The following is a 23,452-nucleotide window of genomic DNA, read 5'->3' as shown; positions in this document are numbered from 1 at the left end:
ACAACCAGGAGGTCTATACTTTACTATGGAAAAAATTTAATTTTCCATTACACAAATGATGTAATCATTTACAGGCACATGAAGCCAATTTTGAAGACATGACAACATTATGACAGTAACAGAAACAAATACACATTTCAAATTTACCAAATATCTAAACTATTGTAGTTTTGATCCTGGCTATGGCTCTAGACAAACACCACACTTAAATGGGTGTAATATTGAGTTCCCAATACTTCACAGAAACAACATTTATCAACTACAATTGTGCCTTCAAAAGTATAAGCCCATTAAAATACAACTGCAAGAATACTATTTAAGCTTCCCTTTGTAGTATTTCTTCTGAGATTGTTTACTTGCTTGGTATTTTTCTCTTTTCATTCAAACTTAATGCAAATGTGGGAAAGGCTTCAAGCCCTTCTAACTACTTTATTCTTCTGCTTTTATGCTTCTAGGTGGAAAAATTGAAAATAAATGCTGTAGCTCACTAAAAAGCATTATATAAAAAGCATTCATAGATTTTATAGTTAGAAATATAAGATGTATGTAAGGCAATAGTAACTTTATAATGGAAGCCAAGCTAATAAACCAGCAAGAGAGAGCAAGACTGAAATGAATTGTTCACAGGAAATGTATTTGAATAAACAAAACCTGCCACATCAGAATACGCTGGCGAGGTTACTCCAAACCCTGTGAGACAGTAAGATCCCTGCAGCAGGACGGCCGATACTTGTAACAATTTCTCCTATCTAATTTACCCATGAATGTGTAATAAATTTTTGAGCCTGTTAAACTCCTGGACTTAGTAATACTTTGTAGAATGGAGGTTAATACGCAATGTGTAAAAAAGCATCTCCTTTACTCTGTATTACAGCCTTTCAGCTTAATGAAAGTTCTGTTGGCTTGGAGCTGCAAGAAATATTGAAGTACCTTTCTCTTTACACTCTTTTCACTATTCACAGTTTTGCATATTTCTATGATGTTTCTGTTTTCTCTCTGGAGAGTATCAATCTTTTTAGTCTGTCCTCAGAAGGGAACATCTTCAAGCCCCTCTCTCTATAACTTGGCAGTTGAAAATCTGTACCTTTTTTTCTGGGATAATTCCTGACTGTTTCACTGAGTGTCAGTTGGTTCCTGAGCCTCAGAGTGCCTCTGATAAGCTACGGAAGCCTGTAATTGGGGATGGATGATAGGAAATTATGGGGATAAAAGAAGAAAAGAAAAAAAGAGAGAGGGGAACAGAATCTCAGGACCTTCCATAGTGATGAGAAGGCATTTCGAGGAACCACGCCCTCAGGTCAGCTCATGAACCACAGGAAAAAAGCTCAGAATATCTCTAACCCTTTTTGTTGCTTTATTTAGTGTTGACATGTTGTATTTTATGCACAAATTATTTGTATATTGTCTGATAGCATGGGTTACATTTAAAAACTGCATCTCACAGTTCAAGCAAATGAATCAACACCATAGTTTGTTTCTTAAGGGCAAAAATGGGTACAGTAAATTTTGAATTAGCCAAACAGGACTTATGAAAGGAAAATTTAAGTGTTTCACTAAAGATCTGAGATTAGACTTGAGTCACAATTTTTATGTAATGTTAGCCAATGAACAGAAAAAAACTCATTACCTATAAATGCAATAAAGCACTTCTGAAAACTAACAATTAAATCCAAGTATACTGCCTAGGTGCAGGAAAACACAGGAATTCAGAGCTCATCCTTTGACAGCTATGGAAAAAGTCTGACTTCAGCAGCAAGTTTAAATGCTCCAGGACTGGGACTTCAGCCTGTAGATAATCTGACATGAACAGCTTACTTGCTCTGTACATTTTTGCTCACGTAACACATCACAGTGTTGTTACAGAGGACGATAAACCCTTAATTCAAAGGCCACTTACTTGATCTCTTCCTGATTTGTGTGATGTCATGTGGCGGTCGAGCTGCGTTCTGTATGCAAACGTGTAACTGCACAAGGAGCAACTAAAGTTATCTTCATTTTTTTCATGGCGATATTTAATGTGTTCCTTCAGAGAGGTAAAACGCTTGTACCCTCGGTCACAATACGGGCAAGTAAGCAGTTGGGAAAATGCATCAGGCGTTCCTACGCAGGAGAGACAGTACACCATTTTTAAATAGCTGTAAGCTCCAGCTTATTAGCATCAACAAACATGCTTTACATTTACATATATTAGTGTAAGAAAACATGCAGCTGCTAGAAACTCCATCTGTTTTAGAAAAGGAATAATGATAATTTATTTTTTTTCCACAGGTATTATGCTACTAATTACAGTATGGTACAGTTGGCCCAGTGTACACTGGAGAGAGTCCGCACAGTATGACTACCCAAAACCACACCCTCCACAGCGAGTCTGTTGGACTTCCCAATGCAGCACTAGAGCTTCTATGTATGCATTTCTGTTTAAAAAGTGGTCTGAAAATCATGAAACATGGTTTAAGATCTAGTAATCTTTGTAGATCTGGTTAGCTCAATCACAGACAATCCTCAAATCCTGTTTAAAAATATAAGTCTATCACTGAAACATTTAATGGTCACCCTGTTTTCAGCTCCTAAGGAATAAGTAATATTCACAAGCTGTAGAGAATATTTTTTTTTTCTCTTTACCTAACACAGAAGTGTAAGTGAAAAGAGAACTGAAAAAAAATCATTAGAAATGTGGTTTATAATTCTTACACCTGGACCTGCTTCGGCAGGTCCAGAGGGCTACCAAAATGATCAGAGGGATGGAGCATCTCTCCTATGAAGAAAGGCTGAGACAGTTGGGGTTGTTCAGCCTGGAGAAGAGAAGGCTCCGGGCAGACCTTATTGCAGCCTTCCAGTACTTAAAGGGGGCTTGTAAGAAAGATGGGGACAGACTTTTTAGCAGGGCCTGTTGCGACAGGACAAGGAGTAATGGTTTTAAACTGAAAGAGGGTAGAATTAGACTAGATAGAAGGAAGAAATTTTTGACGATGAGGGAGGTGAAACCCTGGCAGAGGTTGCCCAGAGAGGTGGGAGATGCCCCATCCCTGGAAACATTCCAGGTCAGGTTGGACGGGGCTCTGAGCAACCCTGGTCTAGTTGAGTATGTCCCTGCTCATTGTGGGGGGGTTGGACTAGATGACCTTTAAAAGTCCCTTCCAACCCAAGCCATTTTATGGTTCTATGATATACAGATATGTACCTGTTAATAGGACACACTTTTTGAATGACAGAAAGGAGAGAGACCAAATTTGAGGCCATAAATACAGCTCTAATGGGACCTGTGGAATCTATCCTGCTGGCTTTCATGAAGTTACTTACCTACCAGTATAGGACAAAGTGAAATAAAATTGAAGCTGAATATTAATTTCACAAGTCTGTTTCTGAGAAGTCACCATTTATGAAGTTGTAACTCCATCTCTTCTTATTCGCATATATTTATCCCCCATATTTATATAGTAACTTACTTACATGCTTAAAAATTAATTTTTTAAAGGATTGAAAAAAAATCTTTTTTTTATAGGTTGATAAAAGTGTGTTTAAATAAATGTAGCATTTGTTGTATTTGATCAAACTATCAACTTGTAAGATGTGATATCCTCCAATGACCATACTACTCTTCCATGCTTCAAGGGAAATGGGAAGCAAATTTTGCAAGGATGCATTTATCCACTGTGCTGAGAGAGCAGGAGAGGAAGGTGGAAGGTCTTTACTGATTATTGTTTTATGCTCTGAAGCAAATTTGCACACTGTTATTTTAAGTTCCAGAACTATAAGCATTATTAATACTCATAAAATTAACTAGTACTTTAGAAAGTATTTATCTCCATGACCTCTTCCAGCTGTTATCACCATAGATTGTTTATACGGTCTATAAAGTAGCAATTTGTTCTGTTGCATGGTATTTACTACTTTATTTTTACCGAACGTGCCGTTGTTCTTGCAAGAGTGGAAGAGTCAGACCAGTTTTTATTATTACTAAAAATCAACACCTTCTCTGTCATATAGGTTCTTTTACACTCGTTATGGTAACAGGCAAGGTAATGCTCATGTTGCACTGGTTTTCCTGTTCCATCCTGTTCTGCTTTTCCTGGATTAGCTGGGTTGTCCAAAAATAGACATGTGTAGACACAGTATGCTTCCCTTCAATTCTCATTTTTCCACCTACAGTTCAGTTCACCTGACATAAAGAATACTCCATTTCAGCACAAATGACATTTTTTGTTCAGTTATGTTTTGTTTTTTTTTTTTAAACAACTGGAGCACAACAACTCCTAACCGTTTATGTAAGATGTTACTTTCTTTTGAAAAAATCTTAAATACTCCAATAAAGGCACACAATCTGGTTGAAACTGCAGTTGTCACAGGTTATGAAAGTTGAACACTTCAGAAAGCAGCACAGAACACAAAAACAATCTAAATGGGTTTTGCCTTCAAATAGTTCATGATGAAGATGCCTTCAATGTTTCATGATGAAGAAATGAACAAAGTATGACATCTCAACTCACTCCAAAGAACCTTTCTCATTTCATTATGAAATAATATTTTCAAAGTCTATTGGAAAGTTCGTATTTCTTAATGGGCTCCCATTAAGAAAAATAACAGTGGGTCATTATTTTATTTCACATAAACTTTTTTGTATAAACAATGTTTCTCTTTGCTCCACTACTGTTTTTCAGGAAAAAATCCTAAGCCTGTCATAGGCTGGCTACCTAGTAAAAGAATTTCTATCTAACAGATCATTTTGGGGTTTTCACTTAGAAATATATATAAAAAAAGAAAACGTTATAACTTCCCCTACATTATTCTTATACAAAACTATACTCTCCTGCTTCAGTCCCATTCTAATTAATAAATGTTTGTTCCGTTCTTTTGTATAATGCTAGTGAATTAATTTATGAGAGCTTGAATTTTTATTTCCAGTTACTGGAGGTTATCATTTAGGTATCCATACAACCGAATCCCAGTGCATGCCTTCTTTCACAACATCAACTAGTGATGTTTCTTGCATGATGATTCCATTATCTTATATTTATTTAACTAAGACTTTTTTCCCCAAAGCTACACGTGTATGCATTGTTGTCTTCTAAAATACAACAGAACTTCTAGGTCAAGTAGTTAGTACAATTTATTTCCTAAGAACTGAACTGGTGGCATATTTACCATTTTCATCCTGACCACTAGCTTCTGGTGTGCCTTGTCTCTGGTCCTCCTCAGGTGCTTCAGGGTAGATAACAGCTGTATCTTCTTGTTGAAGGAATTCTTCAACATTAGGGTCATGGTTTTGTTCATTTTCTGCATCAGAATCACATTCATCTTCTTTTACTAAGAGTGAAAAACAAGATGCAAGATATGAAATGAAGAGTTTAAAAAGAACATAAATGAGATTCAGTAATTCACATTTTCAAACCACCCTCTATCCAAGGAATTCAAAAGTCTTTACAAATACTCATATAGGTCAAGCACTTTTAAGATGCAGGAATATGCCAAGTTTTAAAACTAAGAACCAGGGGCATAATGAAATTTTAAAAATTGACTAAAACCACAGTTTACCTCTTAAACTCAGTGCATTTTTATAATTTTGGATTTAGCTGTTCCCCCTCAACTTCCCTAAAAATCTTAAATGCAACATTAATTATGATTTAGCCCTTGTAGTTTGAAGGCCAGCTTAAAGTCTTGGCTCCTATGTTTGCAAAGGTAAATTTGTTGTCTTCAGGATGCAGTTTTTTATGTTATTTAAGACTTGTTCAGAAGTGCAAACCCAGAAGGTATTTAAACTCTGAATAACAACTTGTCTGTCTGAAATGCAGCAAACTTGAACTGTGAGTGGCTTGTTCTCCCGTGTTGGAAATGGCTATCAAAAAGGTTTCAGATCTAGTTAGCATCCTTCAACATTTTCCAGTTTAAAACTTCAGAAAACAATCAATGAACAATTGTATTTCAAAGTTAACAAAAAATAAATTAAATATTTTACTTATTGGTTGTACGATAAATATTTGCTACCAAGTATTTGCCTAAATACATTGTTCACAAGGTTTACTTTTATCATGGTGGAACATTCTGTGAGAGCTCTGCCTGTGGCACACTGAACCATGACAGAACTCCTCCACTATTAATAATGTGAGGTATATTTTTAACAGGAAGAAGAAGTTCTACAATTCATCTCTCAGTGTGAAGTCACATACTCAATTTCCAATTTAACATAAGGTTTTTATGACATGAGACAGTTTTTCTCATATATAGACTGTGATGTACTATAGAATGTAGTTCTTTGTACTTGTTTGGGGACACCTGACCTTATAGTGACTAAAAAGAATGCATGAATCTACAGTTTTAACATATCTATGTTTAGGTTGTTTGTTTTTTTTAAACAAGGCTTACGCCAATAATATTTAACTATTTAGTATTAAGGGCATTTAAAAATAACATATAAAAGTCTTTTAAAAAGCGGTATGGGCTATATTATTTTTTTTGCCAACCAGAGAAATAACAAAATAACAAAACATGTGTTTTGGTTTGATTCTGAAACTGAAGATACACATTTTATTTTGCCTTCTGCATAATCAGTACAGAGGAGCTGATAATAAGATGCAGTATTAGCTTAAGTTTATTTTGGTATATTCCTTATTAGTTTAAAACACTCCCTTATTGACCTGTAGTTGCATTCTACACAGCTATGCGTAAGATCAGTGCTATTCCTCATTTTGCTCTTGCTCTTGAAGCCATTAGGAGAGGCGGTGCTGCAGCGGCATTGCGGTCAGCCCTTGCGTGAGGGGACTGCTCCGTGTCACGGGTCACCTAGACCTCCACACCAAGGACAGCCGAAAGGAGCCCAGACTATTCTTCCTCAGCTAAAATCCTGTTTACAGTCAAAGACCTCTAGCATGGAATAGCAAGGCAGTTCATAAAGAGAGGTGGGAGAACTTCAAAGATTTCAGAAGGATACTCACCTAACCAAAATTCAATAGCACTATATGAATAAGGGACTCAGATTAACAAAGAAATACCTGTACATCCAACTTCATCTGTCTGAGCTTCAGGCCCCAGGATTTCCTTTGTTTCTTTTCCAGCTGAAATAGTACATTTCACAAAGAGAAGAAAGAATATTTAAAAAACAAAACAAGAAAAGAGCCACAAACACAACAACTTAATATACCTGAGTTATTTCTTCAGCAATTTTTTCCATTTCTGTACCATTTAGAAGAACTGCATTTAAGCACAATGTTCTTTCAAAAATATGGATTCCACATTATTTCATCAGTGTGTAATCAGTTGAACCACAATGATAGTCCATGGTTAAAGAAATGAAATCTTAAAAGGAAGAAATACTAAAAACCAAGCAATATTTGAAGAGAGTTGAAGATGGGGACACAGTGTTTCTCCAGCAAATACAGAGTCAATTGCTTAAATAACCCCATCTAGAAATGCAGCTATCTGATATACTGGAATATTAATACTGGAAACCAGAATATCATAAACCAAGTATGTTTACACTGTTTTCTCCTAGTAGCAGTTTTTGGAAATGATTGATGATTTGCTGGTAATGTCTGCAAACAGCTACTTAATGTGTTCTCTTTCTTGTAAATCGTCTAGAAACCATTTATAGACTGCAATTTCTTAAACAGACATGGATTTTGAACACACGCTCCCCACTTCAGATCAACCGTGCACTACGAAAATGTCTCACGTATCAAGTCCAATATCCAGTACCAGTTTGCAGGTACCAGATGTCCGCAACACTAACGCCGTGGAGCCTACCTGCCTCTGAAGCTCCACCGGCTCCGGCCAAGCTGCGGCGTTCAAGGATGCAGCATGGAGGTTTTAACTCGCTACAGGTTGTCGGTTCAAATCAATAAATGGCTAAAATTGTTCCTAATTTACATATGTTGGGTAGCCTCGACTGGGAAGTTCCCACTGGAAAGGCCACTGCTGCCATTTTTGTCAGTAACTGGCTTGCAGCAGGAAAGCCAGGTTGGTTTTGTCACTCCTTTATCAGCAGTATGCTATGTTGACATAGGTGAACACATTAGCAGTCAATAGCTGCGAGTTGATGGAAATTAAAGCATTACTTCATAGGTTTATTACGGCAACCTTAGATGCTTCAGAGCTATGCTGCAGAAAAAGACCCTCAAATGATACAGGAGGTTAGGCTACACAATTGCTGTAACCTGAAATGGCAATTGCTACGCTTTTATTTACCTTACTTCACTCTGCTTCAGTGCAGGGAAAAATCGTTTGGTTTGGCTAGTCAAAACCTCAGAACTTTCCAGCTTTTTCACTGCAGGAGAAGCCAATTTCTCCTTTAAAAGGAAGATGATAAATTCTGGGACAACTTTAAGTTCTCAGATAAAAAAGGCCTCCTTAAAGGAATAGACTGTTAATTCTACCTTGATAAAATCCCACAGACCCAAAACACGTGGAAGTTATACCTGCAGATAGTCACAAACGAGAAATATGCTTAAAAGGAAACCGTAACACTTAAATCCTACTTTAATTTTAATTGTCATCTAAAAAACCCTCCAAAACAATCCATATTTTATTTATTATCCATATAGTTCACATGGGATTGTGAACTAATTATATTTTTGGCTCGTAATACCAGAGACTTAGCTCAGAATTTGTAAGATGGATGACTGCATGCAATGCAAATTTAAATCAAAAATTTAATTCTTAAAAACAATGATGATGCAAACCCACTATTTTTCTTTAAACAGGGTTTTGTGATTTTTCTCCATTACGAAATAGCCTCTAGAGAAGAGGGGGAATATCAATAAGTTATTCTTCATAGAAATTTAAATTACAGTGTTTCTAGCAAATTCCATTGGCTTCAGTACAAATAAAAGCTATGCCTCCCAAGGGAATGTCAAGGAATTTATGGCACTGTAGATTAATCTCAATGAAGTTAAAAACCCTCTCAATTCTAGTAATCATAAGCTCTGTTTGATACTGTCTCTTCCCAATATCTAGAAGATGGGTATAAGACAGGGTGGAGCCCTCTTCCACAGGTGGTAAGATTCCTTACTGAACGAATAGTTAATAATTTGAAAAATGTGAAGTCATAGTGTTAGCTATGACTGGGCAGCATGGGCACAACTTTGCACCTGTGCCCTCAGAAGCCCAGTTTCCATGCTGCAAATACAGCTGCTGGGAAGCAACGGAAAGGGATGTGATGATAGGGGAACGGATTTTAAAACACTGTTACACCGAGGAGAAATCACAGCTCTGAATTCCAGAAGAAATTTGAGCTACCTGCTGACTGACTGCTTAAATACAGGTCTCCACGAATAGCATCTAGGGCATGAATATCCATCTTGGCATTACATCTGGACATACCAGATAATTGTAAAACATGTTCTTGGACTTCTCTATCTTATCATTGCTTATGAGCAGCTGCTTAGAGATATGGTGGGACTTCCTAGGGTTAAATGCTAATGATTGTTAGATCACAGGCAAGAGTGTGTACTGGCAGTGAACATGCATGACACAAACACTGTGTCATAGGCTGACTCTGAAGATCTCTGCATGAGTAAGATAACTGATCAAATTTAAACCACTAGCAAAATGGAAATTTTGGTTGTAGGCAGAAAGACAAACTTCACTGAAATTTCCACCGCAGTCTTATCTTCAGAGAAGGGAATAAATTCCAAAGCCCATCAAAAGTTTCTAATTTAAATTCTTTAGAGCTAATTTTCTGATATACAACTTGCATGTAGCAAGCGCTATTTACAGCTAACAGTATTGCCTCGTTGATTAAAAAGATGCCACACTTTTTTAGCCTTCCTCCCAAATGAAATCAATACAAAATAGCACAGCAACCTGCCTCAGCAACCCGCTACACTGAAAGAACACAAACCATCTTACAGCACATAACCTCAACCTAAAATTTTATGAGTTAAAGGAATCTTTGAGCTCCAGGAGGACCTTAAACCTAAAACATAACTTCATTAATTTTTAAAGGTTATTTCAGGGTCTGGACAATGTTTTTAGATTTTCAATTTTTCAGAGATATCTCAGTTCCAGGTCCAAGATCTCTAGATTTGCTAAATGCTTATAATACATAATAAACTTTTGTAAGCCTATTAACATAATAAGTCAAGAAGTTTAACCCTTGCTTTTTTTTTTTAAATTGTAGCAAAGGTTTTACTTTAAACTAAAGCAAAAAAAATTCGTCTTATATAATCATTGCACACATGAATGCTGGCACACTGCCAACAACTTGTGCAGGACACACGTGGTTCACTTTTTCAAACCCATATGACTGTTTCAGTTAAACCTCTTGAGATACACACCTTGTATTTAAAACACCTGTTCCAAAGGTCTTTTAGAAATTCAGTTAGAATGACTGGAAACGGAAGGAAACTAATCTGATAAAGAAATGTTACATGTGTTGTTTCTATTCTTGGACATTCGTGAACAGAATAAATATGTAAAAAATTCATTCTGTCAGGTTCAACTAAACCCAGGAACTTTCAGTTCTACTTTACCAATGAAACACAACTTACTAAAACTGCTGCGGTGTATCTTTTCTAAAAATAGTCACCAGTCCTGAAGATGGTATTAGTGTTGCACGGACACCTACCCCAGTACGTTTCCCTGTATGAGAGAGTTCATGTATTCAATACCTGTCTCTTCAGATTTCTAATGTGCAACCAAGACTGATGATATGATTTTCAGCTCACACCTTTTCTTCTAGAAAAGCCATAAAAAAGTAAATAGTACTTTACCATAGCAAATCAAAGCTCCATAAAACCTAATGTAGCCTTCATTTTTCTCATGGAGTCATCGCCAGAAATTCAAACAATTTATATAAAAACCCCTTACTATCTAATAAATAACCCTCTAGACTGCTACAAAAGAGCCCTCAGAACACATAATTTTTACAGAATAAATTTACAGTAGTTTGAGAAAGCCTGGGTATTGTTTAACCTGTCTGTCTGAACACTGATAAAGCCTGTCTTCCTAAGCAACAACCAAGGCAGAGAAAACACTGCCTACATTGTTCTTCTACAATCACAGCAGAATTTGGTTCAAATGTTTCATTTTAGCAAACAGATTTTAAAAGGTTAAAAATGGTACATTTGAAATAAGGAGTCAAAAAAGATGCCATCACATGTCTAGAGCTCTGAAAACCCCCAGAAGGTCTGAGGCAAGATGCTGTGTCATGACTACCTGTAGGCACATCTCCAGGAAACGTTCAGTCCAAAGGGTCTTGACCCAGCACCTCTGTGTGCCAGTGCTCTTCTTTGCTTCATATTTCAGGTTTCCTACACCTATGCTCGAAGGGTTCAAGAAATAGTCTACACACAGCTCATATTTATGTAACTGCAATTCCTGATAGATATAGCCTGCAGTAGAGCAAAGACATAATAGGAGAACTAAGAAAATCACCTACCCAATAATTTAGCTCAAAAATACTTATTTCCCTGCACAGCATACCTTGGCAATAGCAGCTATGTAAAACCAGTCTGAGTTGATGCAATTCTTTGAACTCTCAGCTGCTCTCTCCCAGCTGGATTGCAGTTAGGGACCATATGACTGCTTTCTGTTTATTTAGATGTGAGGTCATGCAATTTGTTTTAAACCACCAGTTTTAACAAGGTGGATGCTCAAGAATTGCGACTGGAGTTCAGACACAAACAGGGGATATACCAGAAAATACTCTGTATCTTTCAGGGGATGAAGGTCAAATTCTGCAATAAATTCCACTAATTTATGCATTTATCCCAATTTGGCTCAAACTTAAGCATGCTGTGTGATATTATGAAACTCAGTCTCCGATTCCACAGTAAAAAAAAGCCCATTTCCTGGTTGCTTCAAATTTTCAGCTTCTAAAGCTGCTGTGTAATATGTACAGCATTTACCTCATTCCAGTGTTTTCAAAATACAAATTCTTTATGAGTAAGATAGCCAATTCTAAAACTGATAATCTAAAATTCTTTTTTCTGGCTATATTTTACAAAAGAAAAGGCAGAAGCAGCTCACAGACAGAAATGTACATCTGAATATTATTTTGTTTCATGTTTTTGGCTTATTGCTTACTCCCCAAGCTGAGCAAACCCTGAGCCTTACTGGGAGCTATGGCAGAGACCCGTCATGCAGAAAGACATGGAAAAACTAAAAGCAAGTAACTAATCTCTGATCATCCTTGAGAATGCTGCATCCAGGGATTTGAAGCTCCTGCTTAACAATGCAAGTGGAATGAATGCACCTGCGAATCTGCCTCGAATATTAAATAAGGAATATAAAATATATTACAATAGATACATTTGAGAACCTCTTTTTGATTGTGAATATTACATGTTATTTCAGTAACAAAGTGACAAAAAAAGTTCTATCAAGTCTTTTTAGAAACCTTTCTCTACATAGCATCATCAGTGAAAATGAACATACCTTCATCTTCCCAGCAACTGTTTGTACTCCCTTCTCTTTCATTGTTTTCTGGTAATACTGCATGGTCTGTTGGCAAGTCATCTTCTGGCACACTAGCATCACAGTCCGCTGCATCGGTTACACTTTCTTCTTCCACTATATGCAATTTATCTTCATCATCTGAATCTGAGTTTGCTTCTACCACGTTATTATAGTTGGTGACTATGGACAGACAAAAAGCAAAATACTGATCAATATACTCTTAATTTTTACCTTATGGAGGTGCAAAGCTTTCAGTACTGTGGCTAGATGCTGTATCTGGGGCATCTCTGGGGAGTCACGTTACTATTTCTTCTTTCCATATGGGGATGGCAGTGGCTTGTGAGCAACTTGGATGTAATGGCAGCACACAAGGAGACATCTGACAGTTGCTGGGCTTCCATCACTGCTAGGAACCATGATAACTCTCACTTCTGCACACCCAGCATAAGGCTGCACAAGGAAAGGCAGTGGACAACTCCAGAGCTGTCTTCTAGGCCACACGGAAGCATCAGGCTTCCAGCTGGATCACTCCGATTTGGGTATCAGCATCACTGCATGTTCCCTGTAAGAGTATGACCGGCCTGCCGAATAGTCTATGCGACACAATACCGATAGACAACACTGACCGCGCGTTTTGTTACAGAGAGACACGTGCAGTGAGGATAGGCTGTATGTACACGGCCGTCAGCGGGGTACAGCCGGAACGAAACCGCGGGGAAACGCCTGGCACCGAGACCAAGCGAGCCCAGGCCGCGCACGTCGCTCTTCTCTGGCCCCACACGGCGCGGGGTCGCCTGCAGTGACGCACGCCGGCTGCGCCCGCCCGCTCCAGCCTCTCACCGGCTTCTCCTGTAACCGGTGCCGCCCTCGTGCTCCGCTACGCGACTCAAGCAGCAAGAAACGGGAACAATAAGGAGATTTGATTCAGAAGGGCCAAAGTACTCCTGATCCAAGCTAAAAAGCTGCTGGGAGTTATACCCAAAGATCACACTAAGGACTCAGCAGGATGAACGCGAAAGGAAAAATTTCAGAGGTGACTTAGGAAATCTCGTGTAACGTTTTCCCCAGCTACCATGAAAAGTAATCACTGTACCTTTTCAGCCTGGAGAACATATTCTGAGAGTCTTGTGGACAAAGGATTACACAACAATATATTTGTTTCTGTCATATGGGAGCAGATTATTATTAAAATAGTCTCAATTTGTAGGCACAAAAGATCAGTTATGGCCACTTCAATTTCAACTGTAAGGATTATGTATTAAGAAAAAAATTACTTTCACAAATCTGTTGAAAGGTCTTGTTATTCATGCTGAAGTTAAACTATTACACAGTTATGGAAGATCTATATGTGTATTACTACTTCACTGCCAAGTTTGAACTTCTTACTGAAATGCTTCAAAATACAGTTTAAGAAAGAGAATAAAGTGATCAATGAGGAACCTAACAGGACTTGTCTTGGCGGCAGCGGTGCCCCTTCAGTGGTTATCAGAACTGTACCTGGGAGGCGCGGAATCATGCTGCGTTACGATACCTGCACCCTGTCACTGTTAGCGCACGAGAAGCCAGACTGATCCTTTCAAGTGAAATCCTGCCCATCAAGGTAGGTGACTAGCAAATCAGACCTCTGCTCTTCTGAAGTTAGCTGTTTTTAAAAAGTAGGTATTTTAGTCAAAGATGCATTTAAGCAGGGCAAATGAGTAGCTTTATGAATTGACAAGCTACTATCTCATTACCTCCCAATTCAGCAGAAAAATGTCTCATCTAAACCATGCAGAAGCATGACAAAAGAGCCTTCTGAATTCAAAACAATCACTCCATGTTTCCATATTTTATACACATAGTGTTTGAAAAATGTGGTACACCCCACTACTCATGGCATCGACATCTTCTAAGACAACAAATTTAGGCAAATTGCCTAAATACTAGTATCTGGTCCAATTCAATCAATAAATTGATATTCACTTTATATTCTGTAGCTGATTTTGCAAAGTAAAACAGGTACTCTAAGGGATGCTGTAAACACTGTGTGAAAGAGAAGACATACATGTACTTCCTCACCAAAGCAGACGAGATTTATAAATTTATTTGTCTGAGCCATGGTAAATGCAACTTTTAAAAATGTTTAAGAACAGACACAAAACAGGAGGAAGTGGAAAAATTATTTATTTTATAAAAATAAAATCTGTTGTCTGTGCTGGGTTTTACTGTGATGCTTAGATGTAGAGGATTAATATAAAACACCAACATATTTACCTTTGCCACACACAAAAGAGAGCAATAAGATCAGGGATCAAAATTAAATCACAATATATATGGGCATAGGTTTAGATTTCAGTAATTTAATAACTTGATTTGAAAAATTAATACTTGATTTTTTAAAACTAAATTCCCTGTTTAGCTTGTGAAATAAAGTAGAATCCCTTTTATTAGAGTGGTTTTATATGGAAAATGGAAGAAAAAAAATCACGAAGTTTGTCCTGCAGCATTACACTTACAGACAAAACCTCTCTCTTCTTTTCCTCATCATATATTTTTTAATTTTAAATATAATCTACTCATTATGGGTCTATTTTTTTCTGTACATTCTCACTACACCGACTCATGGTACTAACTCAGAAAAATTTAAAAACGTCCGCCAAAAAAAGGGAGGAACAAACAGTCTTTGGGATTTCGCTTCCTTCCACTGAAGACCAGTCGTCAGCAAGGCAACACAATAAAATCAGTAAGTAATCTGGCTCTAACGTTCCCGTTTTCCTCTTATGGAGAGCTTTGGGTAATCTGGGGGAAAACAACTGCCAAACCTGCATCTAAAAGGGCTCGGCACATTTGGGATGGCCAGGCAACCCACACACCAACCATAGCACAAAGTCGAGCACTTAAAATTATGGAAACATCCATGTACCTATACACAAGCCTAACTAAATAATTACATGCTGTTTTGCCTCTACAGGACCCTTCCCTCGTCTAGTGCGGTGATGGTAAATATGCAGGGAATGCTCAGTCTTATGGAGTGAACTGAGTATCTATAGGATGCTGCCTCATTTTTTCAGATCGCAAAGTGACTACACATTCTTTTCATCCCCACCAGCCAGCAGTTTTCTCAAAACCGCATTTATAGGATGTTAGCCAAAATGTGATTCCTCATTATATATCTTATATTATACATACAATATCTTATAACTACATATTATATAATTATATGATTACAGATATTATATGCAATTTCCCTACAAGGCACTCAGCAGGAATGCCTCAAAACATATAATGAACTGAACTGTAGTAGGGAGATAGCATGTCAACTTTACAGAGAAGAAACTGGCTACTTAAAAACTGGAGGATTCTTTTGGCAATCCTGGCATCGCATCTTGGGTCTTACTTTTCAGAGGACTTAGCGTTTTTGCAGCACTTTGTATATTCAAAGCACACTTGCAGACATTCCAAATGCAGCTGTGCTCAGAGGCCAGGTACCTTGGCCCGCCATGCCATAGCAACTTGAAACACAGAGATCACCTCCAAAATAAGTGACCTTCCAGAATCACATAAAAACTCCTTGAAAAAGAGAAAATAAAATCCAGTCTTTCAGTGGGGCTTTCAAATGCCTTAGAGAGTGCCCTTTTGATTCCTGCAGGCCTCTAGTTAAATTACGCTTTCCAGCAATTAAGGCAAGGGTTCTGGAGACAACAGCTTCCTTTAATAAACACCCCTGATTCATTCTCCAGGCACCATTCCTCCTGTGAAAAAAATATGTGATCACATAATTAAAGATCTTATCGTTATGCATACATGTAAGGGACAAATTAAAACAGTTTGAACAATCTTCATTCTGACATTTTCCAACTTTTTTTGAATGCTTGACTTTCCAAGTCAAGTGTTTGATTTCAAAGAATGTATTAATATTCTTTAATAGAAACGATGCTTAAAAAACAATCAACCCCGTAATTTACTGTATTTTTAGCTAATTAAAATTAAAATCCCATTACATGGTACCATACTGATGCCCGCACAGCTACAAAGCTTAGCTTTAACAATGCAGATCTGCTCCTCATGCCCTACAAGACCGAGCAGTGGTAGTAGCAGGCTGCATCTTCAGTTGCTTCAGACGTGTTTTGGCAACACGTTTCACAGCTCTTTGAAGACATTAAAGAAACCTTGGAACTACGGCACCCAGCATCCAATTCTAGGTGTAACCGTCCTCCCCCTCGCCCTTCTCCAGTTCAGTTCTAGAGCCAAATTTAGACCTTCCCTATCTACACACATTTTGAGTGTCTTCTCCTCTCTCCTTGACGTTTCCTCAGAATAGTTACCACTAAAAGAAGAGCACAACAAGCTCACTAGCCTCACTTCATGCCTGGCACCACAGCAACTGCTGAAGTTGGGAGGAATACATTTAATTAAACCTTTTTGAATAGAGATTCAAATATACTCAATACAAAAGCAATATGTAGATACTACTGCTTACAACCTCTGAAAGAAATTCAATTAAATGTACATAAATGATGTCTTCAAGGGGCTTCTAATTTGGCCAAATATTCCATGCAGAAAATAAAGCACACATGTAAAACCTTGCTTGGAAGAACAGTTACAGCTTTTCAATGAAGTACCTATAAATATTTTAAACTTCAGTAGTATTTACTTTTAGTTAACATCATTCAAAAGTAGTGACTACCTAAACAAAATAATTCAGCCTGGATCACAGAAAACTGGCACAAACAGCAATCAATGTCTGCATGATCAGACACTGCTCTGTGAAAAGCAAGGACAGATAGAGAGGTTACGTCACCCTCGGCCACCACCGCTCCAGGAATGGCCATCAGCAGCAGGGGAGAAGCAGCAGACCACTGCAGGCAATCTTACCTTCAACTGTAAAAGCTACGTCTGACTCAGATCATGAACCATGGCTGTAAACCTCTGAAAACTGGTCACCAGACAAGCACATATGATGTATAACAGACATACGAGCCTGTTCTGTCTTATACACATCTTATAGTACGTAACCCTAGCATAATAATGTACATTATTAAACAGTTTCATTATTAATTTCAGCTTTACTTTCAGAGATTAATAGTAAAGGCGGCCTTGTTTTCAACATATGTATTACAAATGACACTGAAGACTAAATATTTACTCAATAAAATCACATTTTTATATCATTACTATATATCTTCTGAAAGAAAGATGAAATACTCATTAAAAAACAATACATGAAAAATACATCTTATGAACCATAATTAGTTCTTTTCCTGTTGATCACTTTCTTGCTATAGTATCCTGATTCTTAAAGAATAAATGAGTATCTGCAGTTGAGCTTTCATTGCTTTAAAAGTAAATGACTGCAAAATGAATTGAAGAAAATGAGCTTTGCTTTCAGGACTTTTACAGTCCTAAATGCAGAGAAGACATATGATATTGCAGAATTCTAATTAAAAAAGAAGTATGTTTAAATGGAATAGTGATTAAAGTGCTAAAACAGAGAAACATATTATTTTGCTGGTTGAATACAGCTAGGAAACCACAATACGTTATCTTTAGTCAAATTCAAATATGATATTTAAAAGGAAAAGAATCTTTAGCTCTCCAATTTAAAACCAGTGAATCCAAGAAATTTAAGGTGAAGACTAACATAGTAGTGATGAAAAACTGTAGGACTCACTGTTTCCACAGCACATACTGTAACAGGAGAGTCCCCAAAAAGGTGAGTAACCCAGGCAGCAACAGAGGGAAAGGTTCTCAAAAAGCTGGCAGCAGGTACCGGCTCACCGCTTCCCCCCATCTGTCCTCAGAATCGTTAGACAACAGCTAGTTAACAGCTACTTTACTTTACCATTCCAACACAAACAACGGCCCAACAAAGTTCACAGCACTCAAGTTCTGGTAAGAAGTTACTCACCTCAACGAGAGAAAACGTATGTGGTGAAATATGTATTGGAATAATTTGAGATCAGGTGGCAACGGCGCAGAACTGCACTAAAAAGAGGGCAGGCTTCCACAGAACTAATCCGTGATCTCTATATTACCAGGATCAGATTTATTGCTACTGAATGAAATGCCATACATCTGCCTCTCCACCTATATGCTGCCCAGTATCTTCAGTAAAAGTTAGACATCTATGTTCTTTTCACATTTTTCCAATCAGTTTAATATGTGCATTTGAAATTAATAAGTAACATCCTTGCAGTAATATATACAGAGCTATGTTACCATCTGAAGTAGAAACACTTCTACTTAAGAAAAGGGAAGGCATATGTTGATGCTTCTCCTAAAATTGTCCACCTGTTTCCAGTAGTTTTTGGCTCCTGGAATTCCTAAATGAGACATGTTGTCTTCATACCCGGTAGCCTCACTTGCTGTTAATTTGTCTGGCTACCCAAACAAGTACCAGCAACCCTTAGTGGAAATAATTCGCTGCTTCCCAGTCATGTTGTAGGCTCCATCAGGCAGCAGGTGACTCTTGTAGCATCGGGGCAGCCAGCAGCACTACGGAGGGGAGCGGAGGCAGCCGAACACAACACATCAGGCAGCTTGTAGAACTCAAGTGAAAATACACTACAATGAGATCGCACTATGTGGAAAGTGTGAGGAAACTGTATTATACTCTTAATTAAATGATTCAAGGAAAAAAACACAAAACCCTGCCAGAGATTAGTTTCTGAGATAATACATTTTAAATTTAATTTAAAAACATACTTGTAATTTTCAGAAAAGTCATTCTGCTTTTAAAAACAGTCTGTGTGCTATAACTGTGGAGAATAGAACTATATTTTATATATAAAAGGTTGACTCACTGTTTATTTAGACATACACACATGTGAGCATGCTCACACAGGAAAAGGGGAAGCGGATTCAGTCCATCCTCTGCCTGAAGGGATCAAACTTGCATCTCCCATGTGTGCTTATACAAATACATGAATAGTTGTAAAAATGTAAGTCTAAATATTTACATGTACCAAGCACACTTCTGATAATTTTAACTAATAAAAATATCTTTCAAAATGTTTTTACACCTCAACTGAATACTAATGCCCAGTCAAATGCAGCTTGACACACATTTTGATTGAATATTCTGACACAATAAAAAACATAAAATTCAAGAATCTTAATATGGACTAAGGTATATAAATCATCTCAATACACATGTACTGGATGCTTTCTGGACAACTCAAAGAAACTTTGAGTTTAAAATAAATGCTTTGCAAGTGGACTGCACACTAAAACGTGCTCTAAATGCTGTACCAAAAGTGAGACTGAATGTTTGGCTTGACTTAACGCACATTAAAATCAATGGTGTAAATACAAACTTCCTGCTTGTCAATTTTAAATCATGGTTTTAAAATCGATCAGTATTTGACATTAAAAACAAACTGACCCTCAGTGTTGAATTTTTCTATTGATGTGGCAAAGTCAGGAGCAGTTCCCCAGCATTAGGGTAATGGCTACAGCCCTGGCACTAGAGTCTGAGATGACAGAAGCGATACTTGGAGCAAATCTGGCAAATATTCCGGCTTCAGTGATTACATTTTCTGCTGCTTGCCTGCGTTCATCTGATCATCAGTTTGATTTAGGGTTAACTTAGTCCTGTCTCCACAACTATATTGGAACAGGACAGTTTGGTAGTGTACTATTTAGAAACCCAGAAGCAGAAGCAGCTCCATGTTTCCCAGTGGGGCAGACACGGTGGAGTTTCTGCCAGGACGGTGAATAAAGGCAGACAGCAGAGAGCAGCTGGGGAATATGCTGCTTTGGCTGCTCCTGGCAGGCAGCTGCTCGAGCCAACTACCTGCTTTGCCTATGACTAAGGTGAGTACTGAGCAGAAGAATACACATATTCCCTCCATCCCTCCCAAACTACTCAAACTACATACCTAAGGCACTAGATTTTACTTCTGTATCGTTTCTGGGATGCTGAGCCCAACATCAGGTCAGGAGAGGGATCCCAAAACAAGTCACACTGATTGTAAAGGATTTGTAAGAGTCGCTGGTTCGGATGGCAAGGACAGCGAGCTTGTACCCACACTAGCAGGCAGGGTGGTGGAAGAGAAATAGATGGTGAAACTGTTGATGTTCACACTCTGTGTTTCAGAGACGTCTCTTAATAAAAGTAGCTCTAGTTTGGTCTTCTGAATTAAATTTTATTACTGCCTGCAAGACACTTAGGAGTGCTCCCAGAGCCTATCTTCTCATTTTGTATAAAGAAAAGGCACGCTCCCAAGTCAAAGCACAGTGAGTGAGGACAATCAGGAGATTCACTTCAAAAACACAGTCCTGACCTGAATTAAGACACTGAAGGATGTTCCTCTGTAGCCAAACACCTGTGGAAGGGACACACACTTCTTGCCTGCGCAGTCTGAAGGATAAAACTTTCCATTGCTCATTCCATTATAAAAATGATTAAATGTGACTGGCAGCAAAATCTCAGCCTTTAGAGGGGAAGGACATCTTGGGCCATCTACCCTGTTCCTCCCTCCTACAAGCAAGCAGGTCATATACTCCCTTTCACAATTTACTTTTTGAAGGGCTCAATCAAATTCCTGACAGATTCCCGAGTGCAGGACATCCCAGCAATTGAAAGGAAAGCTATAAGTGGTCCTTCCAGACAACAAAGAGCTTGTGGTGACAGGTGCCGGCCAGAACCGCTAACCACTGTCTGTTAGAGATGGAAGTGGATGAGGTAATGTGACAAGTTCTATGGACTGAATCCCATACTCCTCAAAAAGAGTCTGGATCTATACTGCTAACAAACATCCTCACAGGGATGCTGCAATAGCAACACAGGAAAGCTTGAAAAGCACCTTGGGAGACAGAAGAACGATGGCACAGAAGACAGGGATGCCAGTGAGTACCCAAATGACTCAGCACTGCAGAGCAGGTCAAAGATGAGTGAATGGCAACGGAGCTCTAGGACTGGTAACAATTTGTCATATGGAGTACATATAGTCCAGTAAAAGAGAGACTACCACCTCCTCTTCCCTTTGGGTTGCTTCTTGAATGAAAACCTTTTCTTCCACTTGCTTGAAATATCTTCAGATCATAGACACGGTTGTTCCCACCTGCAATGTTGACTGGCATCAACTCTGAACATTACCAAGTACCATCTAATCAGATGACCTGACAGCAGCAACCACGTGTTTAGGTAACTCCTGAGATTGCAGATGACAAGCTCAACTAGGGACACTGGTTCCACGCTCATTAGAAAGGATCACCAAAACCATGCAGGCAGACCTCTCAACAAGAGGCCTTAGCACAGAGGACCATTGGGTCACCAAGAGGGAGCTCTTAAGGTAGCCCACATACCTTATAGTTTTAACTGTCCATCACCTGAACAATGCGATCACAGCAGTTGTACACTGGGATACTATATAAGCCTCTCCTAGAACACTAGACTCCAATCACATGCCACTTGGAATGGCTTTCCAGATGCTGTAATGGTGCCTTAATGCTACATGTTAAAAATTTATAGAACCTATAAGGGAGGGAAACAACTTTAAAATCAACTCCAGCGCTCATGTGAGAATTTGTCTGCATATAGAATTGACATGAGTCCAGAGATGAGAAGCAGAGAGTACACAGACAAGTATTTCAAGTATTTAGTCTTGGTCCAATAATAATTTTAAAATACAGGAAAACATATATTTATGTATTTATACATACATATATACACTTATATGTATCTTGTCAGGTTTGATAGCCTAAAATTAGATTTGGAAATGTATACCTATATCATCACATAAAAATAATCCAATTTTGAAATATTTCTCTTATTAGGGCTACTTCAGAAAAGCAACTTAAATGTAATTTTCAGCACACTTTTAAGACTTTTTGCTACTCTGCAGCTCTTTGGTGCTAAAAATGGAAGCTCTATAGCTTTGCAAAACGCAGGCTTTCAGTCTTTCAGTGAGACAGAGGGACTCGCAATGGTACTCTCTATTGGATTTGCAAATGATAGCCCATTTTCTAATGAGAAAACTAACTGTTGCCCAAATATTCTCTACTTTTAGTCTCTAGATTGATGTAAAGTCTACATGCAAATATGAAAATTGTCAGTGGTAGCATAATTTGAAAAATGGTATTATTACAAGGTGCTTATAGGTTTGGAAATACTAAAAATGGTCCCATAAGAAAAAAATTAATATTCAGAAACAGGACAGCCAAAGTTGTATGAGAAAATGAACCGTACCCTTTGCCTGTTATCACCATTGTACAAGCCAAGGTTGCAGAGCCTTCTACAAGTGAGAACTTCACCCTGTGTAATTAGATGTCAACTGCTGCTGTCAGGAAGTTTTACAAAAACTTAGAGCAAGTTTAATACTTTAAGGAAGTATTTACAAAAAGGCAAGATCATGAATTACTTTGAGAGACAGATTTTTACAAACGGATGATTTATTACTACAGTAAAAATTAACCCTTGCACACAGATAAATGTCACCAAGTTTAAGATAAGCCACAGAAAATTGTCTCATCATTAATTGCTACTCGGTACCAATGGGTACCAGTCATTTGGGACAATGTGGTCAGTTACAGGAATTTATTCGATTGATGGAGATAACTCATTGTAAGAGATATATATGGGCATCACACACTGACACACACCACAGCAGCATGCTTCAAAATTACATACAAGTTCCCTCATACTGACCAACCTGCTAAAAAGACACAATATCCTATTTCTGTTCATAACTGTAGCATAAATTTAATACAACTGTAATACAGTCAATTTAGGTTTATCCTCATTAAGACTTACTCTGAATTACAGTTTGGTAATTACCTTAATCCATACTCAAAAACTTGACAGCCGTGTTTTAGCATTACATAAAAACTCAGGTTAGTGCAAATTATCAGTGGCAACCAAAATCACCCATGATGCTAACTCAATCACTGTGTGAAATAATTCCACTGCTGTGGCACTCTTGCGTGGGTATCAGTTACAGAGCATCCACTTGTGCCTGAATTGGCCTGAATCTTGTGCCATTAATTCAAGTATCATTAGGCGAGGTTAATTCTTCAGGAAGACATCGTTGACTAGTTTACAGAAATGTGTATTATATATTTCACAATACTGGTGATTTTC

The 23,452-nt window shown here is 38.0% G+C and overlaps 1 protein-coding gene across 4 annotated transcripts in view; it reads right to left on the bottom strand.

Moving 5' to 3' along the window:
* ZEB1 (zinc finger E-box binding homeobox 1) overlaps window positions 1-23,452 on the bottom strand; it is a gene marked incomplete at its 5' end in the record, with an annotated part of 129,638 nt that overhangs the window by 11,476 nt on the left and 94,710 nt on the right. Inside the window, 4 exons of one of the 4 annotated variants that reach the window (XM_081996719.1) lie at window positions 1,898-2,100; window positions 5,143-5,304; window positions 6,987-7,049; window positions 12,370-12,570. In XM_081996719.1, the coding sequence (XP_081852845.1) occupies window positions 1,898-2,100; window positions 5,143-5,304; window positions 6,987-7,049; window positions 12,370-12,570 (629 nt within the window). The remainder of the gene's footprint in view (window positions 1-1,897; window positions 2,101-5,142; window positions 5,305-6,986; window positions 7,050-12,369; window positions 12,571-23,452) is intronic. The other 3 variants (XM_081996720.1, XM_081996721.1, XM_081996722.1) reach the window with 3 other exon arrangements.

This window comes from Phaethon aethereus (genome assembly GCF_964289735.1).
Source record: "Phaethon aethereus genome assembly, chromosome: 2".
NCBI lineage: Eukaryota > Metazoa > Chordata > Aves > Phaethontiformes > Phaethontidae > Phaethon > Phaethon aethereus.
The sequence above is the reverse complement of the archived record's forward strand: the minus strand, read 5'-3'. Positions and strand labels throughout refer to the sequence as shown.